At 31.0% G+C, this 20,681-nt stretch overlaps 1 protein-coding gene across 11 annotated transcripts in view; it reads left to right on the top strand.

The window, feature by feature from the left end:
- Positions 1–20,681, top strand: part of ATRNL1 (attractin like 1) — a 715,591-nt gene that overhangs the window by 183,337 nt on the left and 511,573 nt on the right. For all 11 annotated transcript variants that reach the window (XR_014253040.1, XR_014253041.1, XR_014253042.1 and 8 more), the window contains exon 19: positions 4,075–4,212. Coding sequence is in view for 8 of the 11 variants with exons in the window: in XM_082423366.1 (XP_082279492.1) it covers positions 4,075–4,212 (138 nt within the window). In the remaining 3 variants the exon portion in view is untranslated. The remainder of the gene's footprint in view (positions 1–4,074; positions 4,213–20,681) is intronic.

Genomic DNA, 20,681 nt, shown 5'->3' with positions numbered 1-20,681 from the left:
TTGAATCTCTAGTGTATTTTTCATTTCAGTTTTTTAAAATGCTTTTATTTTATTTCTGTTAGTATGTGTAGAATTTTATCCCCCCCCGCCCCGCTTTTTTTTGGCTGCACTGTGCAGCGTGTGGGATCTTAGTTTCCTGACCAGGGATTGAATCCGTGCACCCTGCAGTGGAAGTGCGGAGTCTTAACCACTGAACCGCCAGGGAGGTCCCTCATTTCAGTTATTTTACTGTTCTACTTTATAATTTCCATTTGTTCTTTTTTATAATTTCTGTGTTTTTATTGATACTCTCTTTTTGTTGAGACATTGTCATCATACGTACCTTTAGTTCTTTAAGCATAATTTTCTCATTTTTTCTGCCTTTAATTATTTTGAATATTTTTATTGTCTTCTGATTGTCCTTTTACTCCAATTCTTGGGTTGTCAATTCTCATTTTTATTATCTCTCTCTCTTTTGCCTGACTCTTCTTTATGATGCTTTGTGATTTTTCATTTTGAGGTTTAATTCAGTAAGTGTTGTTGTTGTTGTTTTCATTGTCTTTTATTTCTGTATCAAAGGCTTGCAAACGAAGGTGTGATAGCCAAACCTGGTTGACTGCCTATTTTTGTAAATGAAGTTTTATTGGATTATAGCTATTATCAATTGTTTGTGTATTGTGTATGGTTACTTTTGTACTGCAGTGGCAGCAGTGGTAGTTGTGAAGAGATTTTATGGTCTGCAAAGCCTAAAATACTATCTTGCAGTTTGCAGAATCAAGATTTTCCAGTTTCTGTTCTGTGTGACCTGAGTTGAAGAAGTATTTCAAGGGTCCATTTATATCTGCTTTTGCATGAGGCTTTTCTTGTTTACAGAACAGGTTTTAACACTATTGTTTGATGTTGGGGTTTCTCTACCATATGGAAAGTGTGAATTTCAACCCAACCCGTATGATCGGTATAGGCTTTAAGTTCTCACAAGTGACTTTTGTCTTTCATACATTCGTACCCATGTTAAGGTTCCTTTCTGCTTCTTTGGGCTTGTGATGTATTTTAGTACCTTTTTCACAGATAGGGGCTACAATTGAAGGCTTTAAGCATTTTAAATGTGGTTCAGTTTAGCTCTCTGTTTTGAGTATGCCAGAGATTATATCTCCTGGCCCTGCTGGGTTTTGAAACCCATACCTACTAGCTGTTGCTAGTCTATCCCCATGTATAGTAAAGTTCTGTCACTAGCTCACACTTCTCTTTCACATTCTTGTTTTGAATCCCTGTTTTATTTTTAGCAATGATAATTCCCTTTTCTTCTAAAGGGCTATGTTTTGAAAAAAGTTTTGGGTAAATTTTAGCCTTGATTTTCTGTGTATATTTTTTTTTGAATTTTGTTGAGAATGCCAAACAGATACTTTTTAATGCTTTACATCTGTTTTAGAGAGCACATATTTTTCAAAACGATGTACTTTATTTGCATATCAAGTGCTGTGTTTTTCATTACGTTTTATTTTCATTTTTTTCTGTTTGTGTGTACATAGATGAGAAGCCATCTGGGCTGGTTTTAAAATTTAAACAAAACAGTACGGATGACTTCTCTTTAGTTTCATTCATGTTCCAGAACCAGGTTGTTATTAGAACCTTTCAAGTAACAGTGTATCCTGGAAGAACTATTAGATACAAGCTTACATTACCTGTTGATCCAACCCCCTGATGGCAGTGGAGAATAAAACATCATCATAGGCTTTATAGTACAGCCTTTTCCTGTGTTTGATACAGCCATTATTACAGCTGGGTCCTGCTTTCTATAACATGCTTTATCCTTTGCCATTGCTGCCATACTAGTTATAAGCTGCAACGATGACTATCCTTTTTCTGCTGGAAATTTTGCCAGCAGTTAGGTCTAAATTATACCAGCTTTCTGTATGGTATATTCATTACTTGGAACATTAGACTTTCCTGTATCTCATTCTAGCAGCTAATATGCTTCTTGGTTGCACCATGGCCCAGAACTGCCTTCAGAAGTTGTCGCTTTCAGGAAAGTTACAGTTGAGTGGCATTATGCCAGGAGTCCTCTTTTAATTCCCAGAGGTATAGTAGGTTACTACTTTCTAGTTTTACTTACGTAGTTGTCATCATACCCCAATTCTTGTTGTTGCTGGCAAGTTTTGTTATTATTACAGTGGTAATCTATGAGGAGGATATTAGATGAGATTGGTAAATCTAGTCATTTTATTCAGAAGTTAAGACATTTGTTTTTCTGATGAAAAAATGTAGCCAGGGTTTCATAAAAATGCTTATAGTAACCCATCTCTCATTTTGACTTTTTCAGATAATGCTTTGCATGTAGTGAGCACTCAATAAATTTTGTTTATTCACCTGAGTGAATTAACCTTAGTGGTTTTACATAAAATTTTCTATGAAAAAATAACTTAAAATTTTAAGCACAGTGTTAAAAAATTAAAGTTCTTGTCATTATTTTTCCTTATTATAAAAGTAATATGAATTTATTTTAGAAAACTGATGATGCAGAAAAATCTTACTGAACTAAGATAACCATCATTAACTTTTCCATGGGCATATTAATACATTTAAAAACAAAATTGTGATCATTCTAAATATATTATTTGAATCCTTATTTCACTCAATTTATTATGAATATTTTTCTTGTTATTAAATTTTCTCCTAGCTGTTTCATAATGTAATATAAAATTTGAAAACTATATTGTAATTTTCTCAGTTTCATAAAGAGGAAGATTACTTAACATTTTTCCATGATGACTGCATGTCATTTCTATACTATGTTGCAATAGAGTTATGCCTCTGAAAATTTCTGTAAGATATAGGTATTTGTTTTTTACTTTTTTTTTCTTTACTCTTTGATGTTAACTCATGTTGATGACCTTATGCTAGTCTCTTGGGATTTCCCTCTTACTTTCAAAAATTCTACGTATGATAGGTATGAGATTTAATGTCTGGTCTTTGATTCATACATCTTGATTGTGCATTTGTTTTTGCCGTTCTTTAAATGTGTGACTTTGGGTAGTTGCTTAATCCAGGCCTCCTGATCTTAGAAAGAACCCTAAAAATAGTACCTTCCACACAAAATTGTTGTGAGGATTAAATTATATAATTCATGTATGCCACTTGGTTCACTATCTAGCCATGGGGTAGTATTTACAATATTTTAAAAACTGATACAATATGTAAACTGACCAAACAGAATATAGATGCCAGCCACAAACAACTGCAATCGACTAAACATTGGCTTTCTTGGCTTGAGCGAGAGAGAGCTCAATTAAATGCTATCTTAGTTGTAGTAATGATGAAAATGATTATGAAAGTGACAATGATGATGTTTCGACAAGACGTTACCAAACTAAGTCAGTATTATGCCCCCAATAGGCACTAAACATGAGCTTTCATATAGGAACTTTATCTCTCATCTGAAATTTTAAAATTCTATTGTAATATTAATATGAAAACATATTAGACTTCATATTAAGAAAACATAAAAAAATCTCGTGCTTTAAATCTGTTTCTGTTTAGTTCACATTCAAATAGAATTTTAATTAAGCCTTGAAGCTTTTCTTGCCCAAAGAAGATAAACATTTATACAAAGTAATTTAAAAGTGCTATGTTTGCTAATTTTACACTAATGTATTTTCTTGAAGTAAGGACTTATTACCACACAATTTTCTATATTTATTGATCCTTTTTTATTATATGTAAATATAATTAAGATGCATTTTAACATTCTTTGTCAAAGCTCTTTTATTTATTCCTGTTAATAGACATAATTGTCACATGAATCTTTAAGGAATATGTTAAAAGATATTTCCTCCTTAGCTATAACTTTTATGTTTCACTTAAATTTCTAACCCCTACATTTTACAGATCATAGGCAAAATTTCAACACAGAATTTATTGTATATAGTGTCCTATATTAATATTTTGAGACACACATTAAAAAAAAACTTGGGAAATTCCCGTTGGACTCTGCTACCATTCAGATTTGTAAAATAAATTCTTTGTCTTGATGGCAGTTATACTTGATACTGTTATGTAGATATTTAAAATTTTTTTTTTTTTTACTATTTTCCTTAGCTTGCCAGTGTAACGGACATAGCACTTGCATCAATAATAACGTGTGCGAACAGTGTAAAAATCTTACCACAGGAAAGCAGTGTCAAGACTGCATGCCAGGTTATTATGGAGATCCAACCAACGGAGGACAGTGTACAGGTAATTATTTTTTCTTTCACTTCAGTGTATTTTTACTACAGAAAAGAAAATTAAGAGAGATATGCCTCTTGTGGAAAATATATTTTATTAAAGAAGTTTTTTTCCATTAAGTCTCAATATTTTGGAAGGTAATATATATTTATTAGGGACTATGAACTATAAAAATTCTGTGATATACTTGCTTTAAGAAAATCTTACTTTTTCTTATTTCAAAATGTATACATGATTACTATAGGAAATTTACCAAATGCAGATAAATTAAAATTTAAAATTACCTGTAATCTTACTATTCTAAAATAATCACTGCTGATAATTTGTTTTTTAATAATAGTAAGTTATCATTTTACATTTTACTTTAGGAGTAAGAAATAAAGGTTTTGTGTATGCCTTACGTCACGTAAGTTTTTTTTTTTTTTTTTTTGACATGGTGATAGTATAACATAATGTTTAAGAGAATGGATTTAGAATCAGTCCTTGGCTGAAATTCCAACTCTGCCACTGTTTAAATGTATGGCTTTAGTTAATTCACTTAGCATCTCAGTGCTTCATTTTTCTCATATGTAGAAGGAAGATGATAATACTTCATTGGATTATTGTAAAGATCAAATGAGATCATATGTAATAGAGTCACATATAATAGGAATTGAAGCACGTTAAAAGAGCATTATTAAGAGCTAACTATTATCATATCATTTTTCGATCATGAAACCCTTCTTTTCTCTATTTTCTTCTCTGTCCTGCTGCTTCTTTCTCCTACTTTTTAAAAAAAGAAATTTGGTCTTTCTTTAAAAAATTTCCTTTAAAATTTTTTTTTTTTTCAGTAATCCTTCTTCATTTCTAGATTAGTACTTGTTCCTTAAATCTTTAATCTACTTTTTCTAAATGGAATAGCCTGTAGAGCACTCACAGAAAAGCCTCAGTTGCTGGCTGTGATAAGATGAGAAATCTTTATAGAGAGAGTTGGGCCTGGGCCTGGTTTAGATAAAACGGTTTAACACTACCTGCATATTAAAGCCACCTGGAGAGCTTTTAAAAAATACGGATGTCTGGGTCAATCCCTAAAATAATTAAATCAGTCTCTTAGTTTATCGTAGGGTGATTCTTGGTTCCTTTCAAAGTCTTCCCAAATGATTCTAATATACACTCAGGGTTGAGAAACACAGAATGATGAGTTGTGCCTTAGAGTCAACAAAACTGCCCTGGAAATAGCAGGTTTGGTGCTGATTGAAATTTTGTGATGTGGAAAGCTCTGCCCTGATTGAGGCTGTAATGCACAAATTGGTTGACGCTTGCATTTTCTGTGTTCTAGGCACTGTACTCATAGCTTATATTCATTATCTCATTTCAGCTGTACAACTGTATGGGAGGAATCACAATTATCTCCATTTTACATACAACCAAATACACAAAGAAGTTAAGTAAAATACCCAAATCATACTGCTAATAAGAGGAAGAAAGTGTCTGATTCTTAGGCCTGACTCTTAACTATTAATGCAGAAGTGGTGTTAATATGGACAGGGAGGATCCAGTAGCCCTTATTAGCCAAAAGCCACAGCTTAGTGCTGTGTTCATTGTATACAGAAGCAGCAGTAGAGATGTGTACAACGGAATCCACGAAGTTTAGACCTTACCTAGTGGAGTCATAGTATTTTGTAGCATTGTCGTAGTATTTTGTAGTAATAGTCATAGTATTTTATGTTTATTAAGTAAAAAGGTAAGGATTTTGGAGCCATCCTGTTTTCCAAAAAGCTTTTGACTACTGAATTTTCTATAGCCAAGAATTTCATTGGACAAAAAGTGTATTTCAGATAGATTATTTATGTTATATATATAAATGTTTCCATAACTTTAAGAAGAAAACAGTCCTGGGTTGTTTCTTTTCCACATTGCAATTTATATGTGTTTGCAACCTTTCATATATTTAATATACAATTGTTGTTTTAATTTACTTTTATGAAAATGATTTCATTTACAGTCTCCAAATTATTTTAATGCCTATATAATAGTCCATGGGGATTTTGTGAAGTAATTTACTTCATATATTTCTGTTATTTATATATTGCTTCCAACCATAACCCCATTTTTAGCAAATTTTTAAATTTGAGGTCAAATTCACATAGCATAACAGAAACCATTTTAGGTATACAATTCAGTGGCATTTACTACATTCATAATATTGTGCAACCATCACCTCTGTCAAGTTCCAGAAAATTTCCTTCCCTCCAAAAGAAAATGCCATACTTATGAAGCAGTCATCCCAATCCCTGGCAGTCACTAATCTGCTCTCTTTCTTTATAAATTTACTTATTCTGGACATTTCATGTAAATTGGATCATAAAATATGTGACTTTGTGACTGGCTTCTTTTACTTAGCATAATGTTTTTAATGTTCGTTCTTGTTGTAGCATCTATCAGTACTTCATTCCTTTTTGTGGATGAATATTATTCCATTGTATGGATATATCACAATATTTTTACCCATTTATTCATTGATGGACATTGGGTTTTTTTCCACCTTTTGTGAATAGTGCTGCTATGAACATTACTGCACAAGTTTTTTTTGAATACAAGTTTTTAGTTCTTTTGTGTATAAACTGGGAGAGGAATTGCTGGGTCATATAGCAATTTTATGTTTTACTTTTCGAGGAACTGCCAAATTGTTCAAATTGTTTTCCATGGTGGTTGCACGATTTTACATTCCCACCAGCAAAGTGGAGGATTCCAATTTCTTTACATCCTTGCCAACAGTTGTTATTTTACATTTTCAAAAACTTTTAGCCATCCTAGTAGGTGTAAAACTACTTCTCATTGTAGTTTTGATTTGCGTTTCCCTAATGACTAGTGATGAAGTTGTTGGCCATCGTATGTTATTTTTGGAGAAATGTCTATGCAACTTCTTGCCCATTTTAAAACAATTTTAAAAATTGTGGTAAAATGTACATAATATAAAATTAGCCATTTTAACCATTTTTAAGTGTGTAGCTCAGTTTCATTAAGTACATACACATCGTTGTGCAACCATCATTACTATCCATCTCCAAAACTTTTTTCATCTTGCAAAGCTAAAACTGTATAACCATTAAATAATAACTCTTCATTCCCCAACACCGGCCCCTGGCAGCCACTATTTTACTTTTTGTCACTATGAATATGATTAGTCTAGACACCTCAAATAAGTGGAATTATCCAGTATTTGTCCTTAATGATTGTTTTTTTTTCAGTTAGCATAATGTCTTCAAGGTTCTTTCATATAGTAGCATGTGTCCTTCCTTTTTATTGCTGAATAATATTCTGTTGTATGTATATACCACATTTTTTAAATCCATGCATCCATTGATGGATGCTTGAGTTGCTTCCACCTTTTGACTATTGTAAATAATACTGCCATGAATATGGGTGTACAAATATTTGTTTGAGTCTTTTTGCCTTTTCATGTGCATATTGGCCACTTGTATATCTTCAGAGTAATGTCTTTTCGAGTCCTTTGTTCATTTTTTTAATTGGGTTATTTGGTTTTGTTGTTGTTGTTGAATTCTAAGAGTTCCTCATATATTCTAGTTATGAGGTCCTTATCAGATAAATGATTTGCAAATATTCTCCCATTCTGTAGGTTGTCTTTTCACTGTCTAGACAGTGTCCTTCAAAGCACCAAAGTTTTAAATTTTGATGAAGTCCGGTCTATCTCTTTTTTCTTTTGTTGCTTGTGCTTTTGGTGCATATCTAAGAATCCATTGCCAAATGTAATGTCATGAAGATTACCAAAGTATTATTTTAATTTTTTGCCAACATAGGCAAAAGGAACGTTTGAATACATATATTAGCTAAAAACTGTTTTAAATTAAAATAGTAAGTTTTATCATTCCACCAGGCATAGTGCTTTTAGAAATATGTTTCCCTTTGGGGATGATATACTTCTCTGCTAGGTTTAAGACTACTTCAGTTATTTCATATTATTTTTGTTGCTGACATTATGCATGTGGAAAGCTGAGGTACAATGCAATAGAAAACAAAAGAGAATGAAAGATAAATACCTTTCTTATTCACTGTTGCACATTCCCTGGTAGTTTATGAAGCTTTAAACAATTCCTTATAGTTTCCTTATTTCCTAAATTTGCCAAAATAGTATTTTTCTGTCTATGACTTTTCTACAGTGATGTGATGTATGAAATTCATTTTTATTTCTTAGGGCCACATTAGCAATCTAACTAAATAAACAATATGTCACATTTGGTGAATTATATTTAATGCGGCAATGGCTAAAATCAATCTATAAAATATGAGAAGTAAAAGTTTTCTACTATTTTTTCATTTTTAGTTCACCTTATTGAGAAAAGTTCATTTTTTCATTAGTAGTTGCACGTATTAAAATTCAAAGTCCATGGTGATGTTAAGGGAAATAAGGAAACAGATTTACATTTGAATGGTAAGGCTTTAAATGCACTGCAGATTTAGATATTTTTTTAAAAGTCGGCCTACTAAAGCCATTTAACTATGTTGTCAATATGTAAATGTACTTGTAGACGTCCTTCAGATTGTTTTTAAACTATGTTATATTTATAGCTATTCTGTTAGTACAATTATTGAAAGTGCTTTATTATTAAAATTATTTTATTTCTTATTAATGTTCAGGAAGATTCTCTGATACAAACTTGCTCTGGCATTGGTTATCTATCTATCTATCCATCTGTCTTTGTAGCTATAAAAGAATGTAACATTGTTAAGAGTTTGGGCTTTGGAATTATACTGATTGGATCCATATTCTGGCAATGGCACTGTCACCTTGGATAATTATTTAACCTCTTAGTGTCTCACTTTCCTCACCTCCAAAATGCAGCTAATTTAATTTACTGTGAGGCTTAAATAAACATATGAAATAATATGTGTTTCCAGCAAATGTTAACTCCATAATGCAAACTGTTATTGCAAATTATTATTGTTACTATTTATAACATCATTAGGCTTAAGTATGTTAATATAAATGTATGAATCAGACTTTTGGGACAGTATTATTTTTGCCGTATTATCTCCAATTTAACATAAATTTTAGTAAAAGAAAATAAATGAAAGTTTCATTGAATAGAGTAACAGCTCAATGTGCTACAGCAGCTCAACACTCAGTATACTGTACTACTTTGCGATGAAGGATTACCCTTGAATTCCACAGTTACCGACTACTTACTGTATGCAAAGTAGTGTGTTAGGACTTACTAAAATTTATTTACGGTTGACTTGAACAGCACAGATTTGAACTGCGCAGGTCTACTTATACACGGACTTTTAAAATAGTAAATACTATAGTACCACACTATCCACGGTTTGTTGAATCTTGTGTATAGAAGATGCAGAACTGTGTATAGGAGGAACCTGGTATATGGAGGAACTGCATATATGGAGGGCCAACTATAAGTTATACAGGATTTTTCTATTGCACAGAGGGTTGGTGTCCCTAACCCCCTCCCTACTCAAGGGTCAACTGAACATTGTGTAGGTGCTGTAATAGTGTTATGTAGAAGTTGAACAATAGAATCAGGGACAAAGAGATTAATTTTAATGGGAGGATCTGGGTAGGCCCTTGAGAGTTGAGGCAATTTGCGTGCTTCAATTTTCTGTAATTATCATTTGCTGCATGTTTTTCATTATAACTTGTTCTAAATGTAAGAAACTAAGCTATAATGTTATTAATCTTAAAAATATTTTAATATCTTTACATGTATTTGTTTTGTTTAATTACTCATAAAAAATGGACTCTAAGAAAAAAGCTCCCCATATGAAGTATACAGACATTTAAAAAATTGCAGTCTTGTATGACTAATAGATTTCTTCATCTAGGTCTTACTGTTTTTAGTTAGTTTATTGTGAGATGTCTAATGGGTTTGGTTGGTATTATGAATAAATTCTTTTCCTTTAACATTGCATTCATAACTGGTTTTAGTAAAATGTAATTTTGTATTTATTTATGACTTTTAGTTCATTTTATTATTCATTTTCTAGGTTCTTAAATAGTATATGATTTTCTTTCTATATTTTTTACTTTTAATAGTGATAAAGAAACTGTTAGTTTCCAGGTTGAGGAAAAAAAAGTTCTTTCAACATAGTAACAGTTCTGTTTTTACCTTTGTTTCTTATTAGCAAAACTTATGTTTTTCTTTTTGGCATATTATTAATATCTGTCCATAGCAGGCTTTTACAGAAATATTTAAAACTTTAATAAACACACTGGGCTATGACACAGATATTCTCTGAGACTTGAGGGTGGTAAAGAAGAAGATAAGTGAACTCTTCTTTCTCTCTACTAGAATGGGAGATTTTTTTCATTTTAAACCCTTCTTACATATTGCAGATTGTTCAGAGAAGCTGAAAGTTCATAACCAAATGAACTCGAGCATTTCTTAAAATAAATGTAAGAAGTTTAATTCTCTCAAAATGGAAGCATTGACCTGAATAATCTAAAAATGCAGATAAATGAAAATCACTTGATATGGAAATCTTGTTTTTATTAATTATTTTGACACAACAAAGTTGAAAGTTTGTATTTTCTGAGTACACAGTATCATCCTATGTGGCAGAGAAAAGCCAATCTGAGATTTTAAATATTTCAAAGAATGGCCCTTAAATGAATAATTATATAATTACATGTAGCTATTTAGTATATGATATAGTCATAAAGTTATACTTTGATCTAAAATTCTCTTCAGAATGACATTTTTATGTAAACTTAAGAAAACAAGAGAGCCTTTTAAAATCATATAGAACTGCCTGTTTCAACTGCATGATTAAAAAACAGTCTTTATTGCATAGCTTCTATAATATTTGTAGCTAGTTTCTCTTCTCTGTATACTAATTTTTTGAAACTCTTTGTTTTCCTTGTAGAAGTGTTGCTCTACGTCAGATTGCTCAGTAACCCTGTTTTCTTTATCTACTCCATCTTTTCAAACTCTTTTCATCCTTTTTGTTCTCAAAAGGAATGTTAAGGATAAGAAGAACTGCGTTTATGAAAACTGTTTGGCCCTGACATTGTCAGCTATTTTAGAATGACCTTTGATTGTGGGTTATTAGAAGATGCAGTTTACTACTCTTTTCTCTTAGATTCCTTTTGCAAGAACTGTCTGTGGGCTGAGTCTCATGAAACTGCTAGAGATGTTAGCCACTGAAGTTTTAAGTGCTGGGGAACTTTGCCATGCATGACTTACTTTGACACCTTTCTCAAGATCTCCTTTCCTACTTTTTATTTGCACAAAGTTCTACTTTCCACCTATCCTAACTTAAAATAAAATTTTACTTCGACTTTTGGCATTGGGTTAGTGGTTTTTAGGCTTCTAGACTTGATGTTACAGACTATCTCCATCTCTGATTTATCAGTTTTGACCATGAAGTGTGTCACTTGAATGTTTTCTTTTCATTAGTAAGTTCACTAGTATATCTCTTACGGAATTAAAAAAAAACTATTCAATGGTTTTAGGTCTACAAGTACAATACTTACCTATTTGGGGCAAGATAGAAACCATTATTTTATCTAAGTGTTCAATATTTCTCTTTAATTTCACTTGACGTGATGCTTATCATCATGTATTGCTTTAGGTTTTATGTTACAAGGATCTGGCACTATTTTTTTTTTAATAAGTAAGGTAAGATAATTTAATTTAAAAATAAAAATGCCTCTTACCCTAATCTACAAAGGTTGAGGAATTCCTATTAGCTTCAAACGACAGGCCTAGGATGAAAAAAAGTAAGAGGTGAATTTAAAGTGGGGCGTACTTCTTGTATTCTAAAACATATAAAACATTTATTTAGTATGCTACAGAAAATTAGAGGTTAACTAAGAAACTCTAAGCATGTACTTACCTTGTCCTGATATTTAAAGATTTTTTAAAAACCAAAATCAAGCTAAATACCAATTTGCATACACACTTTTTCATATCTCAAAAACTACTTAGTGATGGTGGGGAAGTTAATTATATATTAGAAATGCCTAGAGCAGGTGTAAAAAAGCACCAGCATAAATATTCCCTTAAATATTTCATAAACATATTAAAATCCTCCTTAACATATTATTTAAGAAGAAATGCCTTTTCTTCAAATGTTCATTTTTATATATTAGGACATGAATGCAAATATTTGCCTTTCTCTTAATCACGTATAATTTTTTATACCTTTTATCTTGCTTTTTCTTTAAAGGCCAATTTACTGATTTTATAATAATCGCAGTCTATACTTTCAGGCTTTAAAGCAAGTATGTAAACATTTAATTGTATGTTTAGTGAATAGTGCAGCCTACTTTATTAAGCAATTTTAACTTATTTTTTTGACTTCTTATTAAGCATTTCTGTACAGGCCACTATTATTCAAATCAATATTTATAAACTGAATTCAGTAACTTTATTATCTAAAAAATGTTCTCACTTCACCCGCATTTTGTTAATGGCAATACAATTCTTTTTGGGCTCAATTTCAATGGCACCTTTGATTCCTTCCTTTTCTTCAGCCCTTGTATTCTGTCCCAAGCTGATTCGGACTCTGCACTGTCTCTGATACCTATCTCTGCCTTTGTATTCCATTACCCTTATTAGTTTAGGCCCCCATGATTCCTCTTCTCTTCCACTGCTGTTGGATGTTACAGATTACCTAAAATGGAATAAGTTCTTATTAAGTATTTGTTGAATTAATGAATGATTACCCTCTGTATATGCAGTCTCTCCATTTATAATCCACCCTTGTATCTCCTTTATCAGAAGATAAAGACATAGTTTTCTTCCCCAAAACATTCAGTGATTTTTATGACCATTTCCAAAATCTTTCATTGCCTCCAAAGTGTCTGTGAAATAAATTAAAAACCTCCTTGACAAGACGTTCAAGGCCTTTATGCTCTGACCCAGAGTGATTTTTCTGGTTTCATATCCTACCATGTTTCTCATATTCTACCACACCTTTACTTCTCTTTTTCTCTGTGTCCACATTTAAGTTAAGATATTAACATTTTCCTTGTCAGCCAAGCTCCAAGCATTATATTAAAAACATATATAACTAATATTTAATGGTATTTTATTTATACCAGGAACATTGCTAAGAACTTTGCCTAAATTTTTTCATTTTCTCCAAAGCATTTTGTCAAGTATGTACTATTATGTCAATTTTACAGAGGAGTAAACCAAAGACATAGGCCTAAAGAGTCATGTTAAAGGTTAAGCCAGCAAGTGATGGGACCAGGATTCAAATGTGAACTACCAGACTCTTGTACTCCAAAGCAAGTGTGTGCTTACATCTTTGAATCTCACATATAATCAGTGGTCAGCTCTAATCCATTTCGAAGCCATAATATTGAACTGCCATTGTCTAGTTGTGTCTACCTTTACCTTAACTTAGCCCACTGTAGCAGTTTCTAAATAGATCAGCCTCACTTTCTTTTAGTTGATCCTTTATTCTGTATCTAGGACATTCACAATATTGTATTCCTTTTCACCTCATATCAAACCACTCCTTCATATAAACCCAACTCTTTACCCATTTTTCCTATTTTTGCTTCCCCGGACACTACTGTGCCTCTGGACTCCATTACTCATTTTTCAAATCTGAACTCGGGAAATTTCAGCCTGAAAACTTGTAATGTCCCTCCTAACTTCAGGCAGTGTTGGTACCTCCATGGTGATAGCCATCAGTGTTTTTGTAAGTCATTGTTCACTTATCTTTCTAAGTAGGATGTGAACTTCTTGATGAGAAAAGTTTTGTCTTAGTTGGTTTTTTTTTTAAATCATTTTTACATTATCTTTGTGACGCTATTACATAGGTAGTAGTACTGTGCTTGGTATATAGTTAGCCCATTGCTATATTAATATTACTAAGAAAATATAATATTTGTGTCATATGTTTTACTCATTTTCATATGATCTAAGAGAAAATGTAATTCAGACTTTCTATCTAGGTGGGTTTCACGTTTCAACCAATATTTTCACTTTAGAGCAAGAGGTAAAAAGTAGCTTACTATATTTCTCAGGTTGATTTTTCTTTCTTTTATTTTTTAGTAATAGAGGCAAAAGTGAAGCAATATTGGTTCCAAAGTCTATGTTTTATTTTGTTCTAAATGAGGATTAGTTTTAATAATTACCAATGGTGTTTCATTCTGTACTCATAACTTATTGAGCAATAATCTAATATTTTGTACATAAATTTTTCATTAAATACTGATGAGAAGTTATATGAAGTTTAGATAAGGAAGAAAAATGAAATTTATATAATTCCTTTCAGTTTCTAGTTCTTCTAGAGAAAATAAGTAGAATATTGGTGTCTGACTTCTCAAAGCTTACCATCTACATTTCACTTCACTCTATTAATTTTGGGGTCATTTTAACAAAATGTGTTATCCTATAAATGTTTGTAGCTAACTTCAAAATATCTATTCCAGTATACCATATAATTTGTATTTTAAATGATTTTAAGGTATATTTTGTTTATTTTTCTATCTGCCAGCAGCTAATTCTTTCAAGTTTAAAGCTATATTGTGCTTATATGAATCCCATTGTTGGTAACTGTAGGCATTTGGGTAATTATTCACATAGGATGATTGGTTTTTCTTGAAAAGATAGAGACTAATGTTTTCTTGAGAAATGGAATCATTATTTTACATATTGTTAACAACATCCCTTCCAGTCAGAAGTATAGAAACTAAACCCTTAATAACATATGGGAAAAACAAAGAACTCTTCAAATAAAGTTGTTAACATAATGTTATTATTGACATACAAGTAAAAGACATAAAAGTATATTTTATTATCTATTTTTAACGTGTAGAAATGTTTAATCTTTTCAAAATTGGAAAGGTCTCTTAATTTTGGGGGGGGGCACAATTTCACACAGAAAAGTTGTAAGGATATTCAATAAGTTCCCTCAGATTTCTTCTTTCTCTCCCTATCCCTCAATTAAACATTGCAGACTTGATATCCCTCTATTCCTTAAAGATTTTAGGGTTTATTTTTTAAAAGTTGGGAAATCTCTTAACTACATTATAATTATAGAAATTAGGAAATTAACATTGATGCGTATTGTTATTAAACATAGACCTTACCAATTGTCCCAACATTGTTCTTTAGAGCAAAAGAAAATTCAAGATTACTAGTTGCATTGATTTGTGTGTCTCTTTAGACTTTAATCTGGAACATTTCTTGAGTCTTTCTTTTTATGTAATGACATTGACATTTTTTAGGAATACAGGTATTCCCAGCTTTTCAGATGTCCATAAACATTTGGTTAAAGTGGTGTCTGCCAGATTTCTTCACTATAAAGTCACTATTTTATCCTTTAATGAAAAAATATCTTGTAGGAGATACTCTGAGACTATGTGAATATCATGTTACTTCTCAAACTTTTACTCACTAGTTTTGTGATTTTTACCAAATAGAGATTTTCTAATTCCATCATTCATTCTACAATAATTAGTTAGCTTTCTTCTACAATGAAAAGATTTGTCTTCTCTAGTTTGTCTGTCTTTGAATCTTATCTATGTATTCATCTGTGCATCTATGTATTTATCTATGTATCTATGCATCTGTCTATGTTTCTATCTATGTATCTATTTATCTATCTATCATTCTTTGAGCGTTTCCTTATGTTTTTGGCACTCATCTTGTACCTTTCCTGCCCTAACTGGAAGCTGGCATTTCTCAAGCATCCCTGGATCCTTTATTGGTCTCTTTGCTACAGGGCCATCATTGTTTATGGATCATCCTAGCAGACAGAACTGGAAAATAGATGTATGTATACATAACAGACACCAGTAAATTCTCATACATAAATATAAACACATCAGTACCCATTTCTGTATCTACCTGTACTCTATAGTAAAATCCATGAGTTCACACGAATACCTCTCATTTCCTGTCCTTTACTACAGGGTTCATTCTATCCTTCCTCCTTTCCAAATTTTTAATTTCCTTCTCTGACAGCAAATAATCTAACTTTAGTTATTGACAATAAATGTATTTTAGTTTATATCAATAAAAATATATTTATTTTTATATACGAAAGTTTCAGATGTATTCAGTTCTATTTGTAGATCTTCTATTCTACTCCACTGATCTGTTTGCCTATTGATGTGCCAGTATCACAATGTTTTAATTTTAGAGGGCTTATAAATGTTTGAATGTCTATTAGAACTAGTCCCCCACCCCCTTTTTTTTAGCTTTTCTTTTTTAGTTTTGTCCTGGCTATTCCTGAATGCATATTTTTCTATGTGATTATTATTATCAATTTATCAAGTTCCATTAAAAAATATTAGTATTTTTGCTGAGATTGGGTTAGATTTATAAACTAATTCAAATAGAACTGACATCTTTATGATATTGGGTTTTTTTTTTTTTTTCAGGAACAATGTGTGTCTTTCCATTTTTTTCACAACTACTTTTATGCCTCCCATGGGTTTTGCATATTTTTTGTTAAAATTTATTCCTAAGTATTTTATTCATTACAATTATAAATAAGATTTTATATCCTTTACCTGGTTATTGTTAGAGGGCTATTGATTTCTGTATATTAATTTTTTAAATTTATTACCCTACTGAATTCCTTATTGTTTTAATTTGTTTTAACACTGATTCTCTAGCGTTTCCAGACATACTATCATATAATTTACAAATAGAGATAGTTTTACTTTTTTTCTAGTCCTTACACATCAATTAATTTTTCATGTATAATTACATTGGTTAATATCTCTAATACAGTTTTAAGAGTAATAGATCTATTGGGGAATCTTGCCTTATTCCTGATCTTAGTGGAAGAAAAGCTTCCAGTGTTTTCTTATTAAGCAAGATACTGGCTACTATATATATGTGTGTATATATATATATATATATAGATATATAGATATATATATAAATATACATACACACATATACATATGTTTGTGTGTGTGTGTGTGTGTGTAATTATGCTAAGAAAATATCCTTGAATTACTATTTTATTGAATGTTTTATCAGGAATGGGCATTGACTTTTGTCAAATACTTTTTAGCATCTGTGTAGATAATCATATTTTTTTATTTTTAGATTTGATAATATGGTGTATTAATGAATTTCTTAATAATGAATCAACCTTGCAATCTTAGTACTTATATTTAACGGTGTATTTACTGAATAGCTTATTATCATTGATGTTTTCAGGTTAGTTTCAGCTTTCAAACTGTTAAAAAAGTACATTATATATTTGAAATTAAAAAGCATATATGGTCAAGAATGTTACATGTTATCTATATGTGCCATCCACACATATATATTGTCTATCAAGAAGTTGAAAGAATCTCAGGATATAATTCTTTACTACTTACTAGATGTATAAATGTGGACTTTTTTTTTTCATTTCTTTGAGGCCATTCTATCAAATGAGTATAATACATATGGTGTAAAGATTGAATAGGTAATGTGTGTGAAAGTACTTTGGAAATAGGGCAGTCATATATGGTTGCAAAATATTGTTCTTGTCATTAACCTACTTGATGTTTTATATTTTTAACATAATGAATACTCAACGACTTTTTTCAGATGATTTGATTCATTGATTAATAACTATTCAAAACAACCTTTAAAAACAATCTCATTGAAAACAATGCAGATTTAAAAAGAGATGCAATAAAAATTCAATAAATTAGAATTTAAGAATTTGAACTTAAGGCAAGTAGTAATTTTTGGTGGTAGAACTGAATGTGGGAAAAAATGCCTGGTATTTCATTGGTATTGAGGTTTGGTTTGTGAATAGATTCTAATAATATGTGTCATTCTTGCCTCATCTGTAGCCCAGGGTATTAATATTTTGCCCTACTTTTTTAGATGAATGAAAACTTAAGATTAAAGAAATAAGTATAAGTAAAATTTAAAGGGTTTAAAAATTTTAATGGTAGTCAATAGGCGTGTTCAAGAAATTTATCTTGCTAGAGTTAGAAAATGAAATATGACTAAAGTTATTCTTTATCAAAGCTAAACACAAGGTATTAAAAATACAATTCCAGAAGAGTTGGGTTGAAATTTATTTTGGTCAAATATTTTCAGTGCTTATGCTTAACCCTCTTCTATCAAAAAAGAAAAAACCGAAACCTTGTTTGTTTTAAATGAGATTTGTGTTTTGAACATTCAGTCAGAATGAAGAACTGACAAGTTATGTGTTTCCAGGCTTTGTGGTTATAGGTCAGGGGTTGGCAATTTTTTTTTCTCTAAAGGATCAGGTAGTAAATATTTTATTTTTTGTGATCCAGGTACAGGTATGGTTGCTGCTTTGCTGCTGCCTCCTTTTGTTCCTCCTCCTTTTCCTCCAGCTTCATCTCCTTCTTCTTCTCCACAATCCTTTGAAAATGCAGAAACCATTCTCAGCTTATGGGCCATAAAAAATAGGAAGTGAGGACTTGCCCTCACGGATATAGTTTACTGACCCTTAAAACAGATGGTTAGAGTTTCTCCTAATTTTTCAATATGTTAGATGGCTTTGAAATGTAAAATATGAATCTTAATAGCCCTCTTGGCACTTTATCACTTTCCAACCTGTAAATTAAATCCTTAAAACAGTACCATTTACTTGGCAGTTCCAGTCCTTAAGTTCTAGATTCTTGTTCACCATCATATTCTCAGACTAGTTCTAGAGCAGTGCCTTTCACCCAGCAGCGTTCAACAAATACTGGAACAAGGACTGAATAACTGAGTTTCACTGTGCTTTATTTATTGGAGAAAGAATCATTTCTTAATTTCTCATTTACTCTTTGTTTAGGCAAATACGGGTGCCCAATATCCTAAGTAAACAAAATAATCTCTGTAAGTCAAATGACATATTTTAAATTATGAGACTTGTCATCTTTCCAAGAGAAAACAAAATCATACTCTCAGCAACAGATTAATACATGGCAATAGTTATAATTTTTGAGTTTTTAGTGAGAAAAACCAGATTGCTAAGATAGTATTGATATCAACATTTCATGTTTATTTATATCAAAGGGAAACAGCTATGTTCTGTTTTCCCTTTTTATAAGCCACACATGATGGATATTTGGGCTTAGAGCTGTAAATAAAAATACAAGTTTGAAGAATATAATTTTAAGTCACATGGCTATTTGAACATTTGTCTTTGCCAGAATTCTTACTATATTTGAAAGCTAATGTAATATATCTACTAAATATCAAGTATAATTATGCTAGAAGTATATAAAGGAAATTAAGTGGACGTGATCTCCTAACTCCCAGAAGCTGTTGTATATGTGTGTGACAAATAGCAATGACATAGCAATTAAAGGACCGAGGCACATAAACTGACTTCGAAACAAGTACTGCCAATGACTATTTTTTGATTTCCTTTTCTAAAGTATATTCTTTATATACAATTTATTTGAATAACTCTTATAGCATCTTTTTTTCTATCCTTATTGTTTAGTTTTAGTTACAAGTTGATATTGCAAATTTATATTATAGGGAAACATAAATACCATGTGACCTCATAATGTTCCTGTAATGTATAGCTAGGCTATAAAATCATCATCATATAAAATTTACCAAACAAAAGGCCACAGTATGATGATTTTATAGGTGATTATTCAGCATAAAAAGATAACCTCAAACGCTGGCAACAGAATGATGTCAGCACCGTCATGAAGTATAAATTTTAAACGATTGAATTTAAAATACATTTGTGCCATTTTAGCCTGAAGTGTAGCACCAGAAGGGAATTCTCTCAAAATGAGTTTTCACTAAAAGGTATTTTAACACAATATTTTTTCTGTCTCAGAAATTATTAAAGCTACTATACATTGATAATTCTATAAAGAAATGCTGCAAGTGTGACTATTATCTAGTTCTGCCATAAAGGGTAAATAAAAAGTTTACCCAAGTTTTAAAATATTAATGTGTATCATTTGTTTTTTAGTGAAGTTCTGAATACAAGATAGTATTAATGTGAAATGGCAAGTTAATATTAAAAGATACCATGGTATATTCACTATTTATGAAGTTACATGTTATCAATATATCTGAGTCCCATTTTTGCTCATAATTTCCTTATTCCTTGCACTTCTGCATCTTGTCATTCATTTCTAAAATTCTCACATGTTGTGTTGCCATAGTTAATTCTACAAACTTAAAGGAGGGTTATACTGATCTATTTAAATAGTCTTTATGAAGGAAAACCCACACTTTTATGTAGAAGTCTCTTTTAGCAAAGAAAGCCTGGCTTCTTAATAATCTACCTAATACCAAAATTTATTTTTTATGTGTGTGTAGGGTTGTATGTATTTACTTTATATTAATTATGTATTTTTTTCAAAGCAAATAATCATAAACAATAAGAAGCTTAGTGTTCTAAAATATTTTATATTTTGATCAAAATCAGTGACTCATTATCTTATTTTTAAATGTGTATGAAAATCAGGAATGAAATCATTATTTCATTTTTATCAATAGAATGGTTTAACTAGCTGGTGGTGTGCAGGAACATAGTAGTTCTCATTAAAGGTT

This window comes from Balaenoptera physalus (assembly GCF_965194825.1).
Source record: "Balaenoptera physalus genome assembly, chromosome: 14".
NCBI lineage: Eukaryota > Metazoa > Chordata > Mammalia > Artiodactyla > Balaenopteridae > Balaenoptera > Balaenoptera physalus.
This window is presented reverse-complemented; position numbering and strand designations above follow the sequence as displayed.